This window comes from Aspergillus udagawae (assembly GCF_001078395.1).
Source record: "Aspergillus udagawae IFM 46973 DNA, scaffold_8, whole genome shotgun sequence".
NCBI lineage: Eukaryota > Fungi > Ascomycota > Eurotiomycetes > Eurotiales > Aspergillaceae > Aspergillus > Aspergillus udagawae.
In genome coordinates this window covers 1,628,840-1,650,166 of record NW_025091271.1, presented here as the reverse complement: position 1 = coordinate 1,650,166, position 21,327 = coordinate 1,628,840, and the positions used below count along the sequence as shown (strand labels likewise).

At 49.3% G+C, this 21,327-nt stretch overlaps 5 protein-coding genes across 5 annotated transcripts; 2 read left to right on the top strand and 3 right to left on the bottom strand.

Moving 5' to 3' along the window:
* Positions 1–661: 661 nt before the first annotated feature.
* On the bottom strand, positions 662–1,661 carry Aud_010045 (golgi SNAP receptor complex member 2 family protein; the record flags this gene model as incomplete). Its single annotated transcript, XM_043294888.1, has 4 exons — positions 662–1,111; positions 1,189–1,370; positions 1,481–1,580; positions 1,659–1,661. The coding sequence occupies 4 exons, from the start codon at positions 1,659–1,661 to the stop codon at positions 662–664; spliced, it is 735 nt and encodes a 244-aa protein (XP_043150823.1).
* A 771-nt stretch (positions 1,662–2,432) lies between these two features.
* Positions 2,433–5,643, bottom strand: Aud_010044 (pyruvate dehydrogenase complex dihydrolipoamide acetyltransferase component; the record flags this gene model as incomplete). Its single annotated transcript, XM_043294887.1, has 5 exons — positions 2,433–2,844; positions 3,978–5,047; positions 5,111–5,334; positions 5,413–5,462; positions 5,537–5,643. The coding sequence occupies 5 exons, from the start codon at positions 5,641–5,643 to the stop codon at positions 2,433–2,435; spliced, it is 1,863 nt and encodes a 620-aa protein (XP_043150822.1).
* Positions 5,644–6,082: 439 nt separating this feature from the next.
* Aud_010043 (Arf family guanine nucleotide exchange factor SEC7) lies at positions 6,083–12,374 on the top strand (the record flags this gene model as incomplete). Its single annotated transcript, XM_043294886.1, has 6 exons — positions 6,083–7,849; positions 7,901–8,085; positions 8,145–10,453; positions 10,511–10,877; positions 10,932–11,987; positions 12,044–12,374. 6 exons carry the CDS (start codon positions 6,083–6,085, stop codon positions 12,372–12,374), a joined length of 6,015 nt encoding a protein of 2,004 aa, XP_043150821.1.
* Positions 12,375–12,750: 376 nt separating this feature from the next.
* Aud_010042 (bifunctional precorrin-2 dehydrogenase/sirohydrochlorin ferrochelatase MET8) lies at positions 12,751–13,591 on the bottom strand (the record flags this gene model as incomplete). Its single annotated transcript, XM_043294885.1, has 3 exons — positions 12,751–12,880; positions 12,932–13,413; positions 13,496–13,591. 3 exons carry the CDS (start codon positions 13,589–13,591, stop codon positions 12,751–12,753), a joined length of 708 nt encoding a protein of 235 aa, XP_043150820.1.
* A 276-nt stretch (positions 13,592–13,867) lies between these two features.
* Aud_010041 (ribose phosphate diphosphokinase subunit PRS1) lies at positions 13,868–15,540 on the top strand (the record flags this gene model as incomplete). The annotated part of the gene is made up of 5 exons (XM_043294884.1): positions 13,868–14,126; positions 14,188–14,197; positions 14,248–14,368; positions 14,419–15,452; positions 15,510–15,540. The coding sequence occupies 5 exons, from the start codon at positions 13,868–13,870 to the stop codon at positions 15,538–15,540; spliced, it is 1,455 nt and encodes a 484-aa protein (XP_043150819.1).
* Between the last annotated feature and the right edge of the window lie 5,787 nt (positions 15,541–21,327).

Here is a 21,327-nt window from a genome sequence, read left to right as displayed (position 1 = left end):
TCTCCATGATATCTATCTCTAAACGATGAAAGGACCTGTGTGGCAGATATTACTTTTTACTAACTTGTTGTTGCCCCGTCATTGACACTCCATTACTTGGTCACTCGTGTGGGTTATTTATTTGTTCTTTGGAGAGCCTAAGCTTCTGACCAAATTTATTGGGACCGGGTTCCCTTGAGCAAGTACTGTGATCAATTGCGGGCGAACATGTTTGATTATCCATTCAAGCGATTTACTGGATTCCTCAGTCTTTCACCCAGTAGCATCGGGAGCAAGAAATTACCTGTCTAAGGTCAGAAAGCCGAGACCAGACAGGTTGCAATGCGAACTGGAGATTGGCCCATCAGCAGCAGCTGGAGGAACTCAACTACATGCTCCCTTGCGCTCTTTCCATCCCTTCGTACCCTACTACTACTGTCTAGTGCACCGCAGTTCTAGTGCACATCCTCCGTATGGATGAAAAGGCAAATCTCCTTTGACTCCAAATGAAACTCCAAGCACTTGAGAACCATGGCGCAGAACGCGACAAACATAAATCGGAAGACAAAAACAAGATCAAGGAAGACCGGAACGCCTGCGCTTTCAGACCCACCCGAAGCAAGAAAAATGCATGACGCAGGAGGAACAGTCCCAAAGAAATGAGTATATAGACACATAAGATCTACCTCAAAAAGTGTAATACCAACCAGCAAAAGAGAAAGAAAACGAGAACACCGCCCCAAAATATCCACTTGTCCTGCTTTGCTCTTCGTTCGACCTTTCGAATCGTGTCTCCACTCACACCCAAGGTATTCGCAACACTGTATAGCCGGCGCTGCGTGCCTTTCAGCACCTCGCGTTGTTGCCCAAGGTCTGCCAGAACAGCGCGGCCTCGATCGAGAAATTCATCAAGTTGCGAGTTCGTGTTGGCAAAGAAGGATTGCTCTCGGAGCGCATGCGTCTCCCTGTTGTAATCCGCCGGTGAAGCTCCAAAGCTGAGACCTGAGCGGGACGATGAAGCGTTTGCGAAAGGCGAAGATTGAGGGAGGGAAGGTTGGGCGTACGGATTCTCGGGAGTCGCCGCGTGGTGTGGTCGTCGGCCAAGCAGCTCATTGCGATTTGTCACCGATTGCTATCCACCAGTGCACCATAGTTAGCGATTGCCAGGCCTCATATACAAGGGGAGGGGCTTGACTAGGAAGAGCTTACAGCTTCTTCCCGCTCCTTTCGGAGCTGATCAAAGTGTGTCCTGTAATCCGCAAGCTCAGCGCGAAAGTTCTTCACTCGTTCAAACGCCTTTTCTTGCTTCTCAGGTATCAGTTCCTTCTTGGACAAGGCGGAGTAGTCATCAATAGTCCGTGATAGCGACGCCAAGGAGGCTGCAATCTGGCCTAATTATCCGCGCATTAGCAAGCCACATAGAATAATAAAGAGAGCCATCAGCGGTGAACTTGTAGCCGTGACCGGATCTGGCGTAACAGCGCGTGTCCTCGAGCCGTACCTTGTAAAGCTGCAGATGTTGTTGCGGGCGACTGAGAGAATGTGTCCAGATCGCGGCGGATAGCAGAAGACTGCTTGAGTGCTGAATTGAAAAGAGAGTTCTGTAATCAAGTAGGGAAGTCATACGTCAGTCATCAAACAATGCGCTTCGATCGATGGCCATGGTGGGATTCACACACCATATTTGCGTTTGCAGGAGCTATCGAAGAGAGCTGTTTGTTTTTGTATGGTTTACAGGTAGAACAGGGTATGCTCCATAGGATCGGGCAAAAGACGCAATGCTCTCCAGACGTATATTCGAAGTTAAAGTCAACAGGAGCCGTTAATCGGTTGTCGAGGAAGAAGTTATAGCCCAAGGTATCCGCCCAGCGTTGCCAATAATCGTGGAAGGCCGAGGCCACATGTTCTTGCGGCGGATGCGAATTTGACGTCGTTGACCGCCTCTGACATATGAGCTGTTACTACTTGAAAGGTGGGCACTTGATCACTAGTCACCATCTAGACCTTGCAACTATCAGTCAATCATTTCTCGCCTACAATGCAATGGGGATTTTCACAGTGGCTTTATTACTATACCACTTTTATCCACCTTGTTGCTGAATGTGCCAAACCCATTAGAAACAGCTAACAGATATCTATCAGGTGTGACTTCAACTTGAGAGACGAGTGGGTTTAATATATTCGAATAAGTTACAACATGACAAGAAAAGAATCACCAACTCCATTTTCCCTGGAATTCATGTAAAACCGCTTGGTTCACCCAATCATAACTCCAAAGTGGAAATGAACTCAAGAAGCACAGGGCCCTGCTCATATCATATCCAGAGTGGTTCAAACCTAGTTAGGAGGGTACTTGTTTTGTAGCAGCCACCTAAATTCAATTGCATTAGCCCAAAATGCCCTCTGTGCTTTCCCCGTCGCAGGATGCCGGAGTTCAGAAGAAAGCTGGAAACTCACTTGCTGACAAAGTAATCGACCGTACTGAAGGCTCCGACGATCCCAGTCCATGTTCCGACAAGCTTCCACGACAGCTTGCCTTCGGCATGCTTCCTGTATGCGCCATATCCGAGCGCAGCACCGACCAGCGCGTACAGCACGGCATTTCCGAGGAAGACCGGGTTGCGCTTGGCGACATGGCCGGCGCGTTTAGCCTTCGCTTTCGCCTTCTGCGCCCTTTCCTGCTCTTTCCGCTCCTCTTTCTCCTGTGCCTCTCTTTCTAAGCGATCAGCCTGGGTAGTGGTCTTCACGTCCTGGTTGAGGAAATCCGGGTCCACTGAGACCACATGCGGGGAATCGACGTCAACGAGGGAGGCCGTGCTCTCCGCTGTTTCACTCAGATAGGTTCGTGGTGGGTTAGGGGCGCGACTGTGTTGCGGAGAGTCAGTCAATAGCCCTCAGGAACTTGGCCAATTGCAAAATAACAACTTACGCCTACATCAGAGCCGGTCAGTCAGGTCGCCTTTCGAGATATAGCATCCTCATGGGAAGCAGGACAAACTGTGGATAGGATACATACCTCCTCTGGTGTTTGCTTAGGGCCTTTGGCCGCGGCTTCTGCGTAAGACATGTTTGCAGGATTCCTGTGGTACAAACAGCTGGAGGCGATGGAAAAAAGACCTATTACCAGTCAGTGCTCCGTATTAAAGGCTGTAATGGTGAACACTGGGCGGGATATCGCGGAGCGGCTGCTCCAAGGTTGCCCACGTAATATTGTACAACATCACTTACAGGAAATAAGGTGATATTGAGAGATTCGGCGATCGAAGATAGTAATGGTGTGGGATACTGAAAGAGAACCTGGGCAGGTGATGTCTACCTCTATTTATGCAGAATGCAAGGGCCCCTAGCACCGGCTCACAAGTATGACATCACTCCCTCGGCGGGAGTGGGCACTGTGCACATGGTCCATAATAAACGCTGCCAAGGCATCATGCATCGGCCCATCACCTGTTTAGATACCCCCAATCCAATTTTGTCAGTCCAAATCCCCCTTCGTCCTATAATGTTTACCAAGTTGCAGGAAAGTTCGAAGTAAAGTGGAAATCTGTCTTCGCGGGCGCCTGGGTCACTCTGCGGTTGTCGCGTCGACTGACCTGGCGCAGTTTCCCTCCCTCGTGACAGCGAAGGGTTGCAGCAATCCTGGTCAATCTGGTTATCCCTGGTTGCGAGAGGTCAAACGCACCTTGAACCATCCTCAGATCATCCCAAGAACGCAGCATCAACAATTTGAACTAAAACCACACCTTAGCGAGTTTGAATTGTCTTAGTCATTGTTGTTCTACACGATAGGAGTGAGCTAGTATGTGGGTTGAAAGTTTCTGAAGTAACAAAAGGAATCAATATTGAAATGCTGGAATCGTACTCAAGTGACCAGAAATGGTCGGAATCAAGCTATAGTAGGTATTTTTGGGTACATATTACATGAGACCATAAAAGAAGTCCGATCTCAAATGTTACATTTGGTATTTCGGAACTTCGATTGGTCGAACTTCATTCACAGAAGAAGCTCAAGGGGATTCTCAACAATCTTCTTCAGTTCCTTGATCCATTCGGCACCAACAGCACCATCGACAACCTTGTGGTCGAAGCTGCCAGTCACGATAATCTGGTCATCCCACTCAACAGAGGTGCCCTCCTCGGTCTCAACGGGAACAGCAACCTTGCGGGTGGTGCCGACGGCCAAAATACCAGCCTGAGGGGGGTTGATGACAGCAGTGAACCGCTCAATAGCAGGGTTCATGCCCATGTTGCTGATGGTAAAAGTGCCGCCTTGGTACTCCTCAGGCTTGAGCTTGTTCTCCCGAGCGCGCTTACCGAGGTCCTTGATCTGGTTAGAGATGTTGGAAAGGCCAAGACCCTGCACGTTCTTGACAACGGGAGTAATAAGACCATTAGGAGTGGCAACGGCAACACTAATATCAACGGTGTTGTGCTGCCGAATGACAACCTGGCCGTTCTCCTCGCGCCAGCTCGAGTTGACGGCAGGAACCTTCAGAAGAGCGGCGGCACAAGCCTTGACAAGGAAGTCGTTGACGGAGAGCTTGTATTTGCCCTCAGCAGATGCGTTGAGAGCCTGGCGGAGCTTCAGGAGCTTCGTAACGGACAGAGTGGTCGAAACGAAGAAGTGAGGGTTCTCTCTCATCGACTGCTGCAGGCGGGCAGCAATGGTCTTGCGCATAGATGTGAGAGGGATGTCTTCATATGTAGGGCCGGCGGCGGCGGAAACGCTAGGCTTGTACTTCTCCACATCCTCCTTGGTGATCTGACCACCACGTCCAGTGCCCTTGAGAGCCTTGATTGGAATACCCTTCTCCAGGGCCAATGCCTTGGCGGCAGGGCTGATGTTGGGCTCACGGTCAAGACTAGGCTGGAGCTTCTCAGTAGATGTCTCAGGCTCCTGAGCGGCGGGTGCAGGCTCGGGTGTCGAGGGGGCTGGTGCAGCCTCAGCCTTGGGCTCCTCCTTGCTCTCCTTGGCGGGAGCAGCTCCCTTATCACCACCGGCGTCTTCCAGAGTAAAGCTCTCAAAGGGGGCGACATCTGTTCCCTCCTCCACAAGAACGGCGATAGGCTGGTTTTGCGCATTAGCAATGCGGCTCAGTAGACCACGGAAAATTTTTCAGTCAATACATACAGTGCCGACAGCCACATCCTTCTCACCAGTCTCCTTCAGAACCTTGGCTAGGATACCCTCCTCTTGGAATTCAAAGTCCATCTGTGCCTTATCGGTCTCGATTTCCACGAGGACATCACCCGGCGACAAGGAGTCACCGGCCTTCTTCTGCCAAGCTCCAATGTTTCCTGCGGACATTGTGGGCGAGAGGGCAGGCATGCTGATGATGGTGTGAGGGGGGAAGGCTGTAGAGGCGCATGGTTAGGATCAAGTCTTCAATACGCGAACATGATGGAGACGAGGGAAAAAAAGAGACGACGTACACTTGGAGGCATAGAAACGGGAGAGGGCGGATAAAGCAGGCAATTGAGGTCTATGGATCAGGAAAATTTTATTAGTATCAATCTCAACACAGATTGACCATGAAATGTTCAAGGTGAACCATACTGGACAGCGTCCTTGAATCTGTGAATAACCTGAGGCCGCCTCACGCAGAGGCCGCCTTTTGACAACATGGCGCTGGGAATGCGCATTCGGACAGCGGAGGCAACCATGGTGCCAAATGCTGTAGCTATGATACAATTAAAAGGCCGCGGCACAAAAAAGAAGAGAAGATAAGATGGAGATGGTGCCGGAGGATGAGTCTGGCAAGTGGTAGGGCCTGTATCAGAGAGTTGGGGATGCAGCTCCTGGAACTTTTCTGTTGAGCTTCCGGTGAGCGATCGGAATAGTTCTCGCCGGATTTCTCCAGAGCGGCCGTCCCCGAGTTACGTAAGCCCAGCGCCGCATCTCTGGCACGCGGCGGTCACCGTATATTTGTCGGTCTGCGGGAGAAAGACACGCAGCCGCATCAGCTCCAGGACCCATCCAATAGCGCGATACTCCGGCACTCGGCTTCTATCTCCTTTCGTCATTTTTTCCTTAATCCGATTCTACGTTCCATGTGTATTTTTGGTTTCAGTTATTGAATGCTCCGCTCGGAGTTTCGCATAAATGGCGGATGTTGAGAATGGCTCTTCGCAGGAGCCCAATCGGACATCTGTGGTACTACCGCAGGGAGACAACAAAGAGAATACTGTCGATACCTCAACATCTGCTGAGACTGAAGATGGTGTCGAGGGAAACACCAAGCCTTCTCTTCCTCTCGAATCACAGAGGCAGAAAATTGACATAGAGGAAGTTACAGACTCCAGTTCACCGCAGATCAAAGTAGATTCCACTGAAGTAACAGAGACCGCGGACAACCCACCGAGTTCTCCGAACGACGCCGCTGACGCTGAAGGTCCCGAGAAGCACGGCTCCCCTCAGCCGGAATCAAAAGCAGACGATGTCGCTAGTTTGGGAAACGATCAGGCGGAGACTCCTCCAGGAGACTCTGCGGGCGACAAGCAGGATGGCGGCCATATACCCCAGTTTGAGCTTACACCAGATACCCGACTGCGCTCGGACTCAAGATCAACGACTGCTACGTATGCCACTCAGCGCTCCGTGACTGTCAGCTCTGCAGTGTTCATAGTCAACGCTCTCGAGACAATTGGGGCGTCCAAGGAAGCCAAGAAGAGCAAAGAACTGGATGATGCTGTAAAGAGCGCGTTGGCGAACGTCAAGCAATCAGACCGTCAGCCGATCGATCCCGAGCTTATATTTCGCCCTCTTCAGCTTGCGACAAAGAGCTTCAGCATCCCCTTGCAAGTCACAGCGCTCGACTGTATCGGGAAGCTCATAACTTACTCTTACTTTGCCTTTCCATCATCTCAGGATCGCAAGGGCTCGGAAACCGAGGCCACGCCAGAACAGACTCCTCTCATCGAACAGGCAATCGATGCCATCTGTGACTGTTTCGAGAACGAAGCCACTCCCCTTGAGATACAGCAACAAATTATCAAGTCACTTCTTGCGGCAGTTCTGAACGATAAGATTGTGGTACACGGAGCTGGTCTCCTAAAGGCTGTCCGCCAGATATACAACATCTTCATCTACTCCAAGTCTAATCAAAACCAACAGATTGCCCAAGGGTCATTGACACAGATGGTCAGCACAGTGTTCGACAGGGTTCGTGTGAGACTTGAGCTGAAAGAATTACGTTTGCGTCAAGGGGAAAAGGGACTGGAGAATACACCTGACGCTGCGACAGCTGAAACGGTTGAGGTGCCCCTGTCAACCGATCAGGATCAGGCATCCGATGCAGCCTCTGTTGTAGCACCCGATCAACCCGTCGCGAAGGAGCCTGGAGAAAAGCTCACTCTGCAAAGTTTCGAGTCAGGCAAAGATGTCACATCGGTCGCGGATAACGCGCCCACAATGGTCACCCGCGCCAAGCTTGGCCAAAAAAGGACGCAGTCATTGTCTAGCACATCCGGGGAAGACAGGGAAGACGGCGACGGAGCTACCGACGATGATGAGGACGAGATCTACATCAAAGACGCTTTCCTGGTATTTCGAGCTCTATGCAAATTGAGCCATAAAATCCTCAGCCACGAACAGCAACAAGATATCAAATCTCAGAATATGAGATCCAAGTTGTTGTCCTTGCACCTCGTTCATTACCTCATCAACAACCACGTCGCGGTCTTCACCTCCCCGCTCCTAACCATCAGGAATAGCTCAAACAGTTCCGATGCTATGACGCTTCTTCAAGCTGTTCGGCCCCATCTGTGCCTCAGTCTGAGTCGAAACGGGTCGAGCTCAGTGCCCAGGGTCTTCGAGGTTTGCTGCGAAATCTTCTGGCTCATGTTGAAGCATATGAGAGTGATGATGAAGGTTTGTTCATGTGCTTATCCTCTTTGTCTGACTGGTTCTAACTTCTCACAGAAAGAGCTTGAGGTCTTCTTGAAAGAGATATACCTGGCTATTCTCGAAAAACGGAACTCGCCTGCTTTTCAGAAGCAGTACTTTATGGAACTTGTGGAACGACTGGCCGATGATCCTCGTGCATTGGTGGAGTTATATCTAAATTATGACTGTGATCGCACTGCGCTGGAGAATATCTTTCAAAAGTACGTTTGTATCCCCTCATGTTTCATTCTCTTTGGGGCAGTATTGATTGTTTTGGCAGCATCATTGAACAAGTTTCACGATACTCGAGCGTACCTGTTGCAGTTTCCGCAGTCCAACAGCAGCATTTTCAAGAACACCATGTCAAGGTATCAACAGTGGGCGCAGATTGGCATCAAAGCGGGACTCTACCTCCGACACTCACGACAGCGCACATAGCCAGTCTTCAGCAACCAACTTCCCAAAACGTGCCATCTGAGTATATCCTGAAGAACCAGTCGCTGGAATGTTTAGTTGAGATCCTACAGTCACTTGATAACTGGGCCTCTCAGCGAATCGATGACCCAGCCAATGGGGTTACAAATCTGTTGTCCCAGAAATCAATCGATAATTCCAGAGAGTCGATAGACACCAACGCTGCGACCTTTTTATCGTCTCCAAGGATCGAGGGTACCGATGGCAGTACTGGTCGGTCGACACCCGTGGCAGAGGACGATCCAACCCAGATCGAGAAAGTCAAGCAGAGGAAAACTGCGCTGATGAATGCAATTCAGCAATTCAACTTTAAGGCCAAGCGGGGGATCAAACTTTTCATACAAGAGGGCTTTATACGTTCGAACTCGCCCGAGGACATTGCAAGTTTCCTGTTTCGCAATGATCGACTGGATAAGGCCATGATAGGGGAATATCTAGGTGAAGGTGATGCCGAGAACATTGCCATTATGCATGCATTTGTGGACCAAATGGACTTTTCTAAGCGACGCTTTGTGGATGCACTCCGTCAATTCCTGCAACACTTTCGATTGCCTGGGGAGGCCCAGAAAATAGATCGTTTCATGCTCAAGTTTGCCGAGCGCTACGTGACTCAGAACCCGAATGCTTTCGCCAATGCAGACACTGCGTACGTGTTGGCTTACTCGGTCATTATGCTCAATACAGATCAACATAGCGCTAAGATTAAGGGCCGCATGACTAAAGAGGACTTCATCAAGAACAATCGGGGCATCAACGATAACCAAGACTTGCCCGATGAGTATCTGGGGTCCATATTTGATGAGATCGCCAGCAACGAGATTGTGCTCGACACTGAACGAGAGCACGCTGCAAATCTGGGCATCCCCACGTCTACCACCACAGGCGGCTTAGCTTCCCGGGCAGGGCAGGTCTTCGCAACCGTAGGAAGGGACATCCAAGGCGAAAAGTATGCCCAAGCATCTGAAGAAATGGCCAATAAGACGGAGCAGCTCTATCGAAGTTTGATTAGGGCGCAGCGGAAGACGGCCGTTAGAGAGGCCCTCTCACGCTACATCCCCGCGACTTCGGTACGGCATGTTGGATCTATGTTCAACGTGACTTGGATGTCGTTCCTTTCTGGGTTGTCTGCTCCCATGCAAGACACACAGAATCTTGAAACCATTAAGCTCTGCATGGAAGGAATGAAACTGGCGATACGTATCAGTTGCGCTTTTGATCTGGAGACTCCCCGGGTCGCATTCGTAACGGGACTTGCCAAATTCACAAATCTGGGCAATGTCAGGGAGATGGTACCAAAGAATGTTGAGGCTTTGAAGGCGCTGCTCGACGTGGCACTCACCGAAGGGAACAACCTGAAGAGTTCCTGGAGAGAAGTCCTCACCTGTGTCAGCCAGCTCGACCGACTTCAACTTCTCACCGATGGCGTTGATGAAGGTTCATTGCCCGATCCATCACGCGCCCGTATTGTACCACAAACTCCATCTGATGGATCCCGCAGATCTATGCAGGCATCAAGACGTCCTCCCCGTCCGCGGTCAGTAAACGGACCTACAGCTTTCCGTTCTGAGGTTGCTATGGAAAGTCGATCCGCAGAAATGATACGAGGAGTTGACCGCATCTTCACAAATACCGCAAATCTCACTCATGAGGCTATCATTGACTTTGTTCGCGCTTTAAGCGAAGTGAGTTGGCAGGAGATTCAATCTTCAGGTCAGACAGAGTCCCCTCGAACATACAGCTTGCAGAAGCTTGTTGAAATCAGCTATTACAACATGACCAGAGTCAGGATAGAGTGGTCGAAGATCTGGGAAGTCCTCGGACAACACTTCAATCAGGTTGGATGCCACACTAACACCACAGTGGTGTTCTTTGCACTGGATTCCCTTCGGCAGCTTTCGATGCGCTTTCTGGAGATTGAAGAGCTTCCTGGTTTCAAATTTCAAAAGGACTTTCTCAAGCCGTTCGAGCATGTGATGGCCAATAGTAATGCTGTTACTGTGAAGGATATGATCCTTCGATGCCTGATACAGATGATCCAAGCACGTGGAGATAACATCCGCTCAGGCTGGAAAACAATGTTCGGCGTCTTCACAGTCGCTGCCCGAGAGCCATACGGTAAGCGAGTGTCTTATCGCGTAAAATTCAATTGATGGGGATGCTAATATCTAGAAGAGGGCATTGTCAACATGGCGTTCGAACACGTCACACAAATCTACAACACGCGGTTCGGTGTAGTCATTACACAGGGAGCGTTCCCTGACCTAATCGTTTGCCTCACGGAGTTTTCCAAGAACATGAGATTCCAGAAGAAGTCTTTGCAAGCGATCGAGACCTTGAAGTCAACTGTCACGAAGATGCTCAGGACACCGGAGTGTCCTCTATCACACCGTGGAGCTACATCGGAAGGCGTTCAGGACGACGGAACAAACCTGGCCAAACAATTATCACGGCAGTCTCAAGAAGAGCAGTTCTGGTATCCTATCTTGATTGCCTTCCAGGATGTATTAATGACGGGTGATGACCTTGAGGTTCGATCAAGGTAAGTTCCAAGTTCTGACTTTTGCCCCAGGAACGTTGCTGATCAGGAATCCAGAGCATTGACTTATCTTTTCGACACACTGATCCGCTATGGAGGCGACTTCCCTCAAGAATTTTGGGATGTCTTGTGGAGACAGCTTCTCTATCCGATTTTCGTCGTCCTTCACTCCAAATCGGAGATGTCCAAGGTGCCAAACCATGAAGAACTCTCCGTATGGCTGTCAACAACAATGATACAAGCATTGAGGAATATGATTACACTTTTCACGCATTATTTCGATGCGCTGGAATATATGTTGAGTCGTATACTCGAGCTTCTTACACTATGCATCTGCCAAGAAAACGACACAATTGCGCGGATCGGTAGCAATTGCTTGCAACAACTGATTCTGCAAAATGTTGCAAAGTTCAAGCAGGAACACTGGACCAAGGTTGTAGGTGCTTTCGTGGAGCTTTTCAGCAGGACCACGGCCTACGAGCTATTCACTGCCGCCGCCTCGATGTCTTCGAAGCCAGCTTCGATCAAGAACGGGAACGGGGAGGCATCCAACGAGGATGACTTGCACAAGCGGGAGCAAGAGACTGCCGAGTCAACGCCTGTCCGGGAAACTCCATCGGACGCCCCAAGGATGAATGGGTCGCAGCCTGTGACTTCTGAGCACGAGGAGGGCGACATGCCTGCCGCGTCGACCCCCGAGTTAGAAGATTACCGCCCGCAGGCCGAAACCCAACAACAACCCGCTGCCGTGACCGTTGCGCGGCGCCGATTCTTCAATCGTATCATAACAAACTGTGTGCTTCAGCTACTTATGATTGAGACTGTCCACGAACTGTTTTCGAACGACAAGGTCTATGCTGAGATCCCAAGCCACGAACTTCTCCGTTTAATGGGGCTGCTCAAGAAAAGCTATCAGTTCGCGAAAAAGTTCAACGAGGACAAAGAGCTTCGAATGCAGCTCTGGCGCCAAGGCTTTATGAAGCAACCGCCCAACCTGCTTAAACAGGAAAGTGGTAGTGCTGCTACATATGTTCACATCCTTTTCCGCATGTACCACGATGAACGAGAAGAACGAAAGAGCAGCCGCGGGGAAACTGAGGCTGCGCTTATTCCGTAAGTATAACAGGCTTCCTCGTTACCAACCACTTCTAACAAATAATCTTGTCCAGTCTCTGCGCCGATATTATCCGAAGCTTCGTCCGACTCGATGAAGATTCTCAGCACCGAAACATAGTGGCCTGGCGCCCTGTGGTTGTAGATGTCATCGAGGGCTACACCAACTTCCCCTCTGAAGGTTTCGATAAACATGTCGAGACTTTCTACCCATTAGCGGTGGATCTATTGGGCCGCGACCTGAACCCCGAAATTCGCCTCGCTCTTCAGGCTCTGCTTCGAAGAATCGGAGAGGCAAGACTGGGTATCGCTGCTGTGCAGACACCCATCAGCCCCAGGAGCTCTATCTCGCAGCACCACTCCCGCAGGTATAGTCGGGATCACTAGGCTGGGGTCGGAGTTCTGATGGAACGGTGGTTGGTTGGTTGGGCTTTCTTTTGTTTCTTTTGGATATCCTTGCCTACTCTATAAGAGGCTTTTTACTTGAATCGCCCACTCTGGAGGAGTGTTGAATGTAGACTTAACAAATATATTGCATTGTCATTCTCAAACTTATAAGTTATAAGAATACGGACCGTCTACCTATTCTATCAATACCAAATTACCGAACTTGAGCTCGGCGAAGCAGACTTGTCAGTCTGATACTATGCAGCAGTAAAGCGGCATCAAGCCGGATACCTCAATTGCATCACTCTTGGCAAGCAGATATTGGCGGCACAGTCGAGGCTGCCCCGGTTGAACTAGCAAATTGCACAAGTATCAACTAGCTGGAATGGACTTCATTATAAGACGGAATCTTGCCAGATTCGAAGTAAGTAAGAAGACTATCCATATCCTGTTCGTTCATTTTGACGAGCTCTTCGAGACTCCATGACTCGCAAACCCCGGACATCCTTTAATAAGTCAGCAGGCAGCTTAATCCGAAAGGTAAGGTTCAACAGTACCACTTCATTCTCTTGGGCCCCTCCTCTGGCCTGGCAGCGACCTCGCGTAGTTTCTTGCGTAGTTTGCCCACGTTTTCTATGGCTGCACCCATGTTGTCGGGCAATGATGCTGCAATTTTTTTCCGAATGATACTTGCAAGTTTAGGTCCATTCCCATTCGTGCTCACCATCACTTGCAGTGGTCCATTACGGTACATGCTGCCAAAGTAGAAGTCGCACTCTGCGGGCACATCGGCTATGTTGGCAGGTATTCGCTTCTCCTTACACAGTTTCCAGACGCGAGACGAGGCGTCAGGGTCATCAATGGCGCAAAGGACCATATCTGCTCCTTCTAGATCTTCCGGCTCAAATGTGCGATCGACATGCGTGACTTGGCCCTCGGATACACGGAAAGCGACTTCGTCATTAAGACCTGAGCGAGGACAGACGACTGTTACTTTGGCGTCGGCGTTCAGGGCGTGGAGAATGCGGCCTGCAGCTACCTGTTGAATGACCCCGTTAGCGCTGTTGTTATATATATACATATATCCGTTTTTCTGCGGCGGGACATGCATAAGACTATACCTCACCACCACCGACCACTAGGACATGTTTATCTTTGACTTGCCAAGCGACTATCATGGAGCCCCCTCCCTGGACTGGAGGGTACTTGTGCGACATTTTAGTATAGGATCGATATGTCGAAGCTTACTGAGATGTTATCTGTAGCGGGGAGTCATATAAAGTGCCGATATCTATCGATTGGCGGGGGCCCTGGTACGGGGAGCTAGAGACACCCAAGACGACCTGGCCTATTTTTACCTTTTCCCTTCGCCAACTTTTTTTCCTCTTCCCTCGGCCATTTGAAATGCCCTCCACAACCCTTACCTCCTTTTTACTCTTCGCTCCCTTCTCCCCATTGTCCATGCCTTCAATTCGCAGCACATAATAGTCGCAATGCGGGGAGTACAAATTTTCTCTGGGACATCCCACCCTGTCCTTGCTGAGACCATCTGCGAGCGCCTAGGCACACTCCCCGCTCGGGCAGTGCTCGGAAAATTTGCAAATGGCGAGACAAGAGTGGATATAGGAGTCTCCGTGCGGAACCAAGATGTATACATTGTCCAGAGCGGCAGTCAGAAGATCAATGACAGTGTCATGGAGCTCTTGATCATGATCTCTGCTTGCAAGGGTGGTTCCGCAAAGTCGATTACAGGTGAGCTTGTCGTCGAATGACTTGATAGCCTTGCGCAATAACTAACATGATTCTGAACTAGCGGTCTTGCCGTATGCTGCCCGTCTAACGTGAATCTACGCATTATGCTGACATGGACGAGGTACTTTCCTTACTCCCGCCAGTCGAAAAAGAAGAGCCATAGGGGAGCCATCACCGCTCGGATGCTGGCGAACTTGCTTTCGGTCGCTGGAGTAGATCACGTCATTACTCTTGACCTGCATGTGAGTGATTATTGGTCGAACGGACGAATAGACGTCTGACTGAATGACAGGCGTCACAAATGCAAGGATTCTTCGGCAAGCCCGTGGATAACCTCTTTGCCGAGCCTTTCATCGCCCGTTGGATTCGGATGAACGTCCCTGGCTGGAAGGAGGCAGTCGTTGTTAGCAAAAACGCTGGAGGTACCAAGCGTGTAACATCGCTAGCGGACACCCTGAAGCTCAATTTTGGCATTGTCACAACCGACAGACGCCGTCCGAAAGTCCCTATGTCCATGACGGATAGTACTGTTTTTTTCGACTCTATCAATGATAGCATTCCCAGAGAGCCGAAACCTTTTGTCCTACACCTGCGCAAGAATTCACACGGCGGTGAATCAAGCGAACACAACAACGCCGAGCCCGAGGAACTACTGCGTCCGGAGACACCACCCGCTGCTCGTCGCCCGTCAGAGTTGGAAGCAGCTCACGAGTACACAGACGTGCGTGTGCGTGATGTGATCACTGGCCGTCTTGTACAGGGCCATATTGTGGATGATGATTTCCCGTCGGGTGGTCCCACCTCGGTACCTGCCTCTGGACTTACAACCCCAGGTCAGCCTTCCAGCCAGGATCAACCCGAGTCCGTGCCAGACGCGATGGTCAACTCGTTCATCTCGACCACATCTTCTCTACCGGGAGATCATGCTCTTGGCGGGTCATTCGATGCCGCTGAATCTTCGGATGAGGAAGAGAGCAACGGGCGAAGTGTCGAGCAAGAGAAGACCATCACCCTGGTCGGCGATGTTCGAGACAGGACTGTTTTCCTTGTCGACGATATGATCGACAAGAGTGGCTCGTGGATTGCTGCCGCAGAAACGGTGGTCAAACGGGGCGGGGCTAAGCAGGTCTACTGCATTGCTACACATGGACTTTTTGGCGGCGATTCCCTCGAGCAGATGGAAGCGTGTGACGCGATTGACTATATTGTCGTCACGAATACTTTCCCAATAACTCCCCAAAAGATGAGAAAGTCGAAGAAATTGGTTATTATCGACATTTCGAGTCTTGTTGCGGAGAGTATCCGACGCCACCATTACGGTGAAAGGTTTGTAGTGCTGCGGTCTCATTCTTGACTGAGTCAGTTTGCTAATATCCAATTCAGTGTGTCGGCACTTTTCCACCTCAATGACTAATTAGCATGGCGAAGTCTATCCTTGTGGTATTCGAGATTATTTCGCACACTATCAATGAATGAACGTACAACAATTCTGAAATGTTGGTAAGAATGATGCATCAACAGTAACGACAGCATTACGACTCTCTTCTTTCTTCTTGTATTGATGACACTGTTTTTTTATACTCACGAGGAGGTCAGGGGTATTTGAGTGTATCTGCATTGTGATACATATGTTGGACTTTTTCTCTCCCGATGTCAAGGGGTGCTAGTGATACTGACTGGCGTCAGAACAAAGGCGCTCAGGTTTGCCGTCTGAATAGGCTAAGATTGAGCATTTTTGCTCACCTATAGTGCAATATCATCGCCAATGTCGCATTGGTAAGACAGGTGCATTCCTCGATTTCAGTGACAATACGAATTCTGAAGCTAGCTTCACCGGACTCTGTCCAACCACACCAACGGTGCAGTCCACTTTGGGTACTGCAGGAGCATCTTGTCTTTACAAAGATTGTTCTTAACGGAGCGTTGGAAGAGCAAACATTTAGCCTTGTTAGTTCTCTGTCTTCTTCGTGTCATTCGGCATGGAGGGACGGATGGGCTGCAGGGCTATACTGAGGAACGAAGGCATCAACTTCTGAGTCTCACGCGGGCTCTGGTCCTTTTGGACCGGTGGAGTTGATGCAAGAGAACATCTCGAACATTCTCATATTATGTGTCACAATGAGCTAGTAGTAAAATATGATGTGTGAATTGCTTGTTAGTAAGTCGAGGATTGTCTCGTGCTGCCCCTGAAATGGTTCTTCCCGAGGATCCTTGTAAGGTCTACAGTGCAAAGAGGTAGCCCATTGTCTTTTCATATATCTCTACTGCGACTACGCCGTATATTCTCCGTCTCCATCCAAGTCACCCTCGTTTGATTGCAAGGAAACCCGCAGAATTAGCTGATACGTAGCTCGTAGTAGTCAGTTGCAGAGCGAGTCCGATGATGTCTCGCAAATATTGACATAGAATCCCACCTGATGTTTTGTTTATAAACAAGGGTACTATCAAGTGACATTTGTGGCGGTGTGCGCATACCCGTTCACTCGGCACTTCGCTGCAGCGAGGCGCTTCTATCGACACAATCCTCTCAAGAGAAGGTTCGATCTACCTCATAATTCATGAACTACATCACGTCACGGTCGGCAATGACATCGATGTGATGAGATGGGATATGTAATACGATTTGAGTACCCCACGGCGTAGTGACTAAATAGGCACTCTGTAGCCTGACCCGAATTCCAGGACAGATCTTGCTCTCGGGCCTCGCCCTGCATACTTCTAATAGATAGTCGGCGGGACTTACAGCGTAGCATATCCCTTGGTTCGCCGTAGGGGTCCAGGGGATATTTGTCGGTGCGGTGGACTACTATGAGGATACTGATTTCAAATCCAACCACTTGCTGCCATATGCATTATCGCGAGGGAAGAACGAATTGACTATCTAGGTCTTCAATCTGAGCTGCGGTTGGAGCGGGGCATTGATATTCAGCTGCAGCCTCAGCTCGTCGAGCATGCGATCTTTCCAAGGCGCCGGGACGCGCAGACGATAATGTCACAAAAGTACATTTCCAATTAGTACGTAGTGTGTTTCAATGGGGTCCCAAGTACGGATTTCCCTATGGAGTCATGGACTCATGGCCGCGGCGAGACCCACCCTCTGTACGAAATGTGATATGTCGACTTGTCAAGACACCGCGCAAAGTACCGTGCGTCATCGGAGACGGAAAGGACTTTTAATTTCGAGTCCAGGGCTGTGGGAACCGGCAAAATGAGCAAGGGGTGAGACTGAGAAGTGAGGGCTGAGCAGTCTCGGATTAGTTCGAGTTGGCTAAGACTTAGTACACCGGGGAAGTACATCCGGTAGATCAAGGCTAAAGTTCTCCTGTGGATTTTTGGACTTTTCAGGGAATCCAGGCTTTTTGCTTTCCAGCTCGTATTCAGGACTCGGTGGACAATGACATGGATTGCTCGGTTTGTTATCGCCTGTGAGGACCAATCAGTTGATCAGGTATTTCATCATACCTTTTTGCACATTCCAGAGGTGAATACGTACTATGCTTGTCTTGAGTCTGGTTGGTGTCATTAAGTCGACAATCAACAATCCAATAGCTGCTATGAATTGACGATTGACAGGGAACTGGCATCCGCCATGTCTCTAGGATACCTGTCCTCTTCCCTTAGCGCTCCTTCGGACTCAGTCTCGACTCTCGAGTCATCACCTTACAGTCCAATATTCGGAGTAGTCCGCGTGCTGTCAATTCGAATTTGTAAACCTCCACCATGGAGCATTGGGTTTAGGTCCACTGCAGGCGTCCCGAATTGGTGAGGAGTCCGGGCGAGAACCACTAAGAAGGCACGAACTTTTTTTTCTTAAAAGAGTTCCCCTCGCTCGTTTTCAGTTCCCGGAAGCCGCCCGATTTCAGTCCAGAACTGACCACTTACCTATTCGGTGTAAGTCTTGAGTTAGGTGGAAAGTCAGTGCCCGTTATGTGTTACATACACTGGAAAGCCATAAATATGGGCGACCGTCTGGGATTCTTTCCAAAGAGCAAACTAGCATGAATCGATTGGGTTATCGCAGTGTACATCATAGCAAATCAACTTGACCATTGATAAACTATGGACAGCCTGGAGCTGAGGGCTGAAGCATCATGGCAGAGCAGCCACTCTAGCTGTGAACCCGGTTGGTGGGACTGCGGATCTCCCTGCACAAGCACGCCACGATCAGCCGAGATCTGTCAGAGTATAGGAATTACTTCTTCCACGGTCATTGGTCTCAAGTAGTTAGTAGTACAATGTAAGTACGAAGTAGGGAACTCTCTGGAATGATAATTTATGCTAATTTGGCAGAGTACGTACAGTAGCACCTAGCATATGTAGGTAGGACGACGCCAAATTCATTAGCGGGTGGCATGAACTGTATGCGTGTTTGTTTTCCGGTCCTCTCTCAGTTCCCTGCTTTGGGTGGATCAGATGGATAACTACTGTACGGCCAGTACCATGCCAACTAAGGCAGTATGCTACTAAGGTACTTGAGTAGTCCGTTGGTTGAGATTAATCATTAGGCACTCACTACTAGTCGTAAACTTCAAAAAGTAAAAAAATAAAAATAAAAATAAAAACCGAGCTCTGGCCTAGCTAGGTCCTGGTAAAGCTTCAAAAAAAAGAACAAGTACATAGCCTCACAAGGCATTATGATGGAATTGGTGAAACAGTGTCCATAAACCTTGTCCTTGTTCTTGTTTTGATCTTCGTTATTGTCCTACCGTGACTGGGATTCGGTTTCACAACAGTCTTCATGATCAAGTTTGTTTAGTCCATTTGAGATTTCTATTTTGAAAAGATATCCAGTTCATCGATTCGATGTTGCGCCACACTAGAGAGGTATGAAAATAATGAAATCATTTGTGATGTTTTGACAGTACCCTGTGCATACCATTTGATGATATATCTACCGTCGGAGAATTATGGGCTGGAAATTTGTCAACATCCAGAATTCCAGGCCCTTGGATCTGGGATTGATCCTCACGATCCTGGTTGACGTCTAGATGACCGCACAGCCGCAGAAAAAGTAAAGGGATGTCGGATGCACATTTCCTCCAAATAATAGATAATATGGAAGAATGATGATGTATTATTACAGACCGTACTTCTCTCCTGCGTGGAAAAAAGTAACTGCACGTCTGATTGCTAGATCTTGAGATCGTCCATGCCAAGTCTCCAGCACCCATTTGGCTGGGAAAGTGGGAAGGGCTGTGCTTTTTCAACCTCCAATCAAAACACGGCGATCTCCCAATTGGCTCAGGGACAATCTTGATGGCTGTTTAGTACATTGCACGGAATAAAAACATATCAAATCAGGAAGAAAAGTCTATATGATGCCCGATTACCTAGTAGTTCCTAGTCACTGTTCGAGTACTCCTATTAGTCCTCGATACCTTAATATCTCTGTGGAGCGACCCGTCTCTCTTGGTCTATTGAATTCGTCTCCAATAATGCTGAGAAAAATAGAACAAACCATTAATTGGATACTCCGTATCCAATAATTTGTTAAACATCTTATTGTTAAAGTTAAGATTGCGACTATTGACGCGGTTCCCATCTCCCCGGGACTGCTGGTACGGTCCATGGCCCACTCGAGACTATACATCACTTTTCCATGCATCTTCCCTGCCCTTCCTGTTTCTCTTCTGTTTCTTCTGCTTCAGATCTCATCTCTGTCTCATGTTGTGTGGCCCATCGTGCAGTTTGAGCTGTACTTTTTGCCCCCTTCCCTTTATTCGTCTGGGATCCTGAGGCTTCATTCCACCATTGTCCATTCCTCTTCCTAAAAGAATCCAGGCTCTATTCTCCACAGACATAATTGTCAGTTCCGCAATTATCGGCTGCATGCATTGTGTGAAATATCATCATTTTCCTCGAAAAGCAGCTTCCCTACAGCCACAGTCAAGCCATCTGCCGGTGTGAGGCCTGGACCTTGTAGTTTGAACGTCGTACAATTGTATTCTTCCAATCTCCTGAGGAAAGACAGACAATATGCCTTTTTGAGTGATGTGTTCATCGGATCATCGCTGGCATACGCTTCTATCATCTGGTTGAGATTGAAAGGTCGCCTATATATACTATGGAGTCGCCGTCCACAGCTTCAACTGAACTCTTCATTGCACGCGACACTCACATCCTCATTTCATCTCTTTTACCAATCCAAAACATTACTTGATCCTTACACACCGACACATCTTTTGTCTTGGTTCCTTCAGATTCCATCCCTACCGTCTTGTCCGGACCCTGGAGCATTGTTGCATACGCCCTTGCCTTATCTCGACTCTAGAGCCCGGGTATTGTTTCCCAACCATTCGGATAAAGAAGGAGCCATCGCCCTTACAACCTTGTCTATCGAGACCCAGAGATCTGGTTCGACCCGATAAGATTTTCTTGTTTGATACTTCCGTGGTAAACTCAATAAGTACGTGGCGGCGCCAAGCACGACTACCATACCTCTGCTCACATACTAACTTCTGACAGTCGCCAACATGGCCAACCAGTGCTCGGGACATGTCTTCGCCATTGTGCAAGCTACCAATGGCAATATCCTCACCTGGCGCTGCTCAGATTGCAACTCCGGTCCGTTCGTGGCTATCTGGCGTTGCAAGATCTGTGGTCACTGTCGCTGCAACGCATGCCATACCGCCAAAGCCTAGGTACTAGGTATATCTACGGCGTCGTACTGCACCGGTAGGCTCTCATTCCAGCAAGCCAGTGTCTGTGGAATTTGCTGATAGGATCCTTTAGACCACCGTCGCGGCACCTCAAGCAGCCAACTTGCACGAGACTCGGTTGCTTCCCCGTCCAAGACCACAATTCTCAAAGCTCTCAGTCTATCAGTTGGCTATTCTTTGCGGATGGTTGCTTCTTGTCCGATTGGCTCGCAATTATGATACTCACCCTGCGCGAGGCTCTTCTGACCGATCCTACTCGATATCATGAAAGCACACAATCACGATCAAACTCCTCAGCTCTCTCCTTAACAACGTCCGCAAACTCACGACCCGATCCTGCTGTTTTCATGAACTGTTCTTTCAGCACTGCATCCTTACTCGGTGTCAGGTCCAGCGGCAAAAGCTTCGGTCTTTGCCATTTTGCTTTTGATTCCTCTAGTTGGGCGGTTCTCTGCATGGCATACAGGTAGCTGTCATCTACGTTTGTTTTCCTTCTCCTTCCAGTTTGTTTTCTTGGCCAGACTGCTCTTACTTGTTTTATT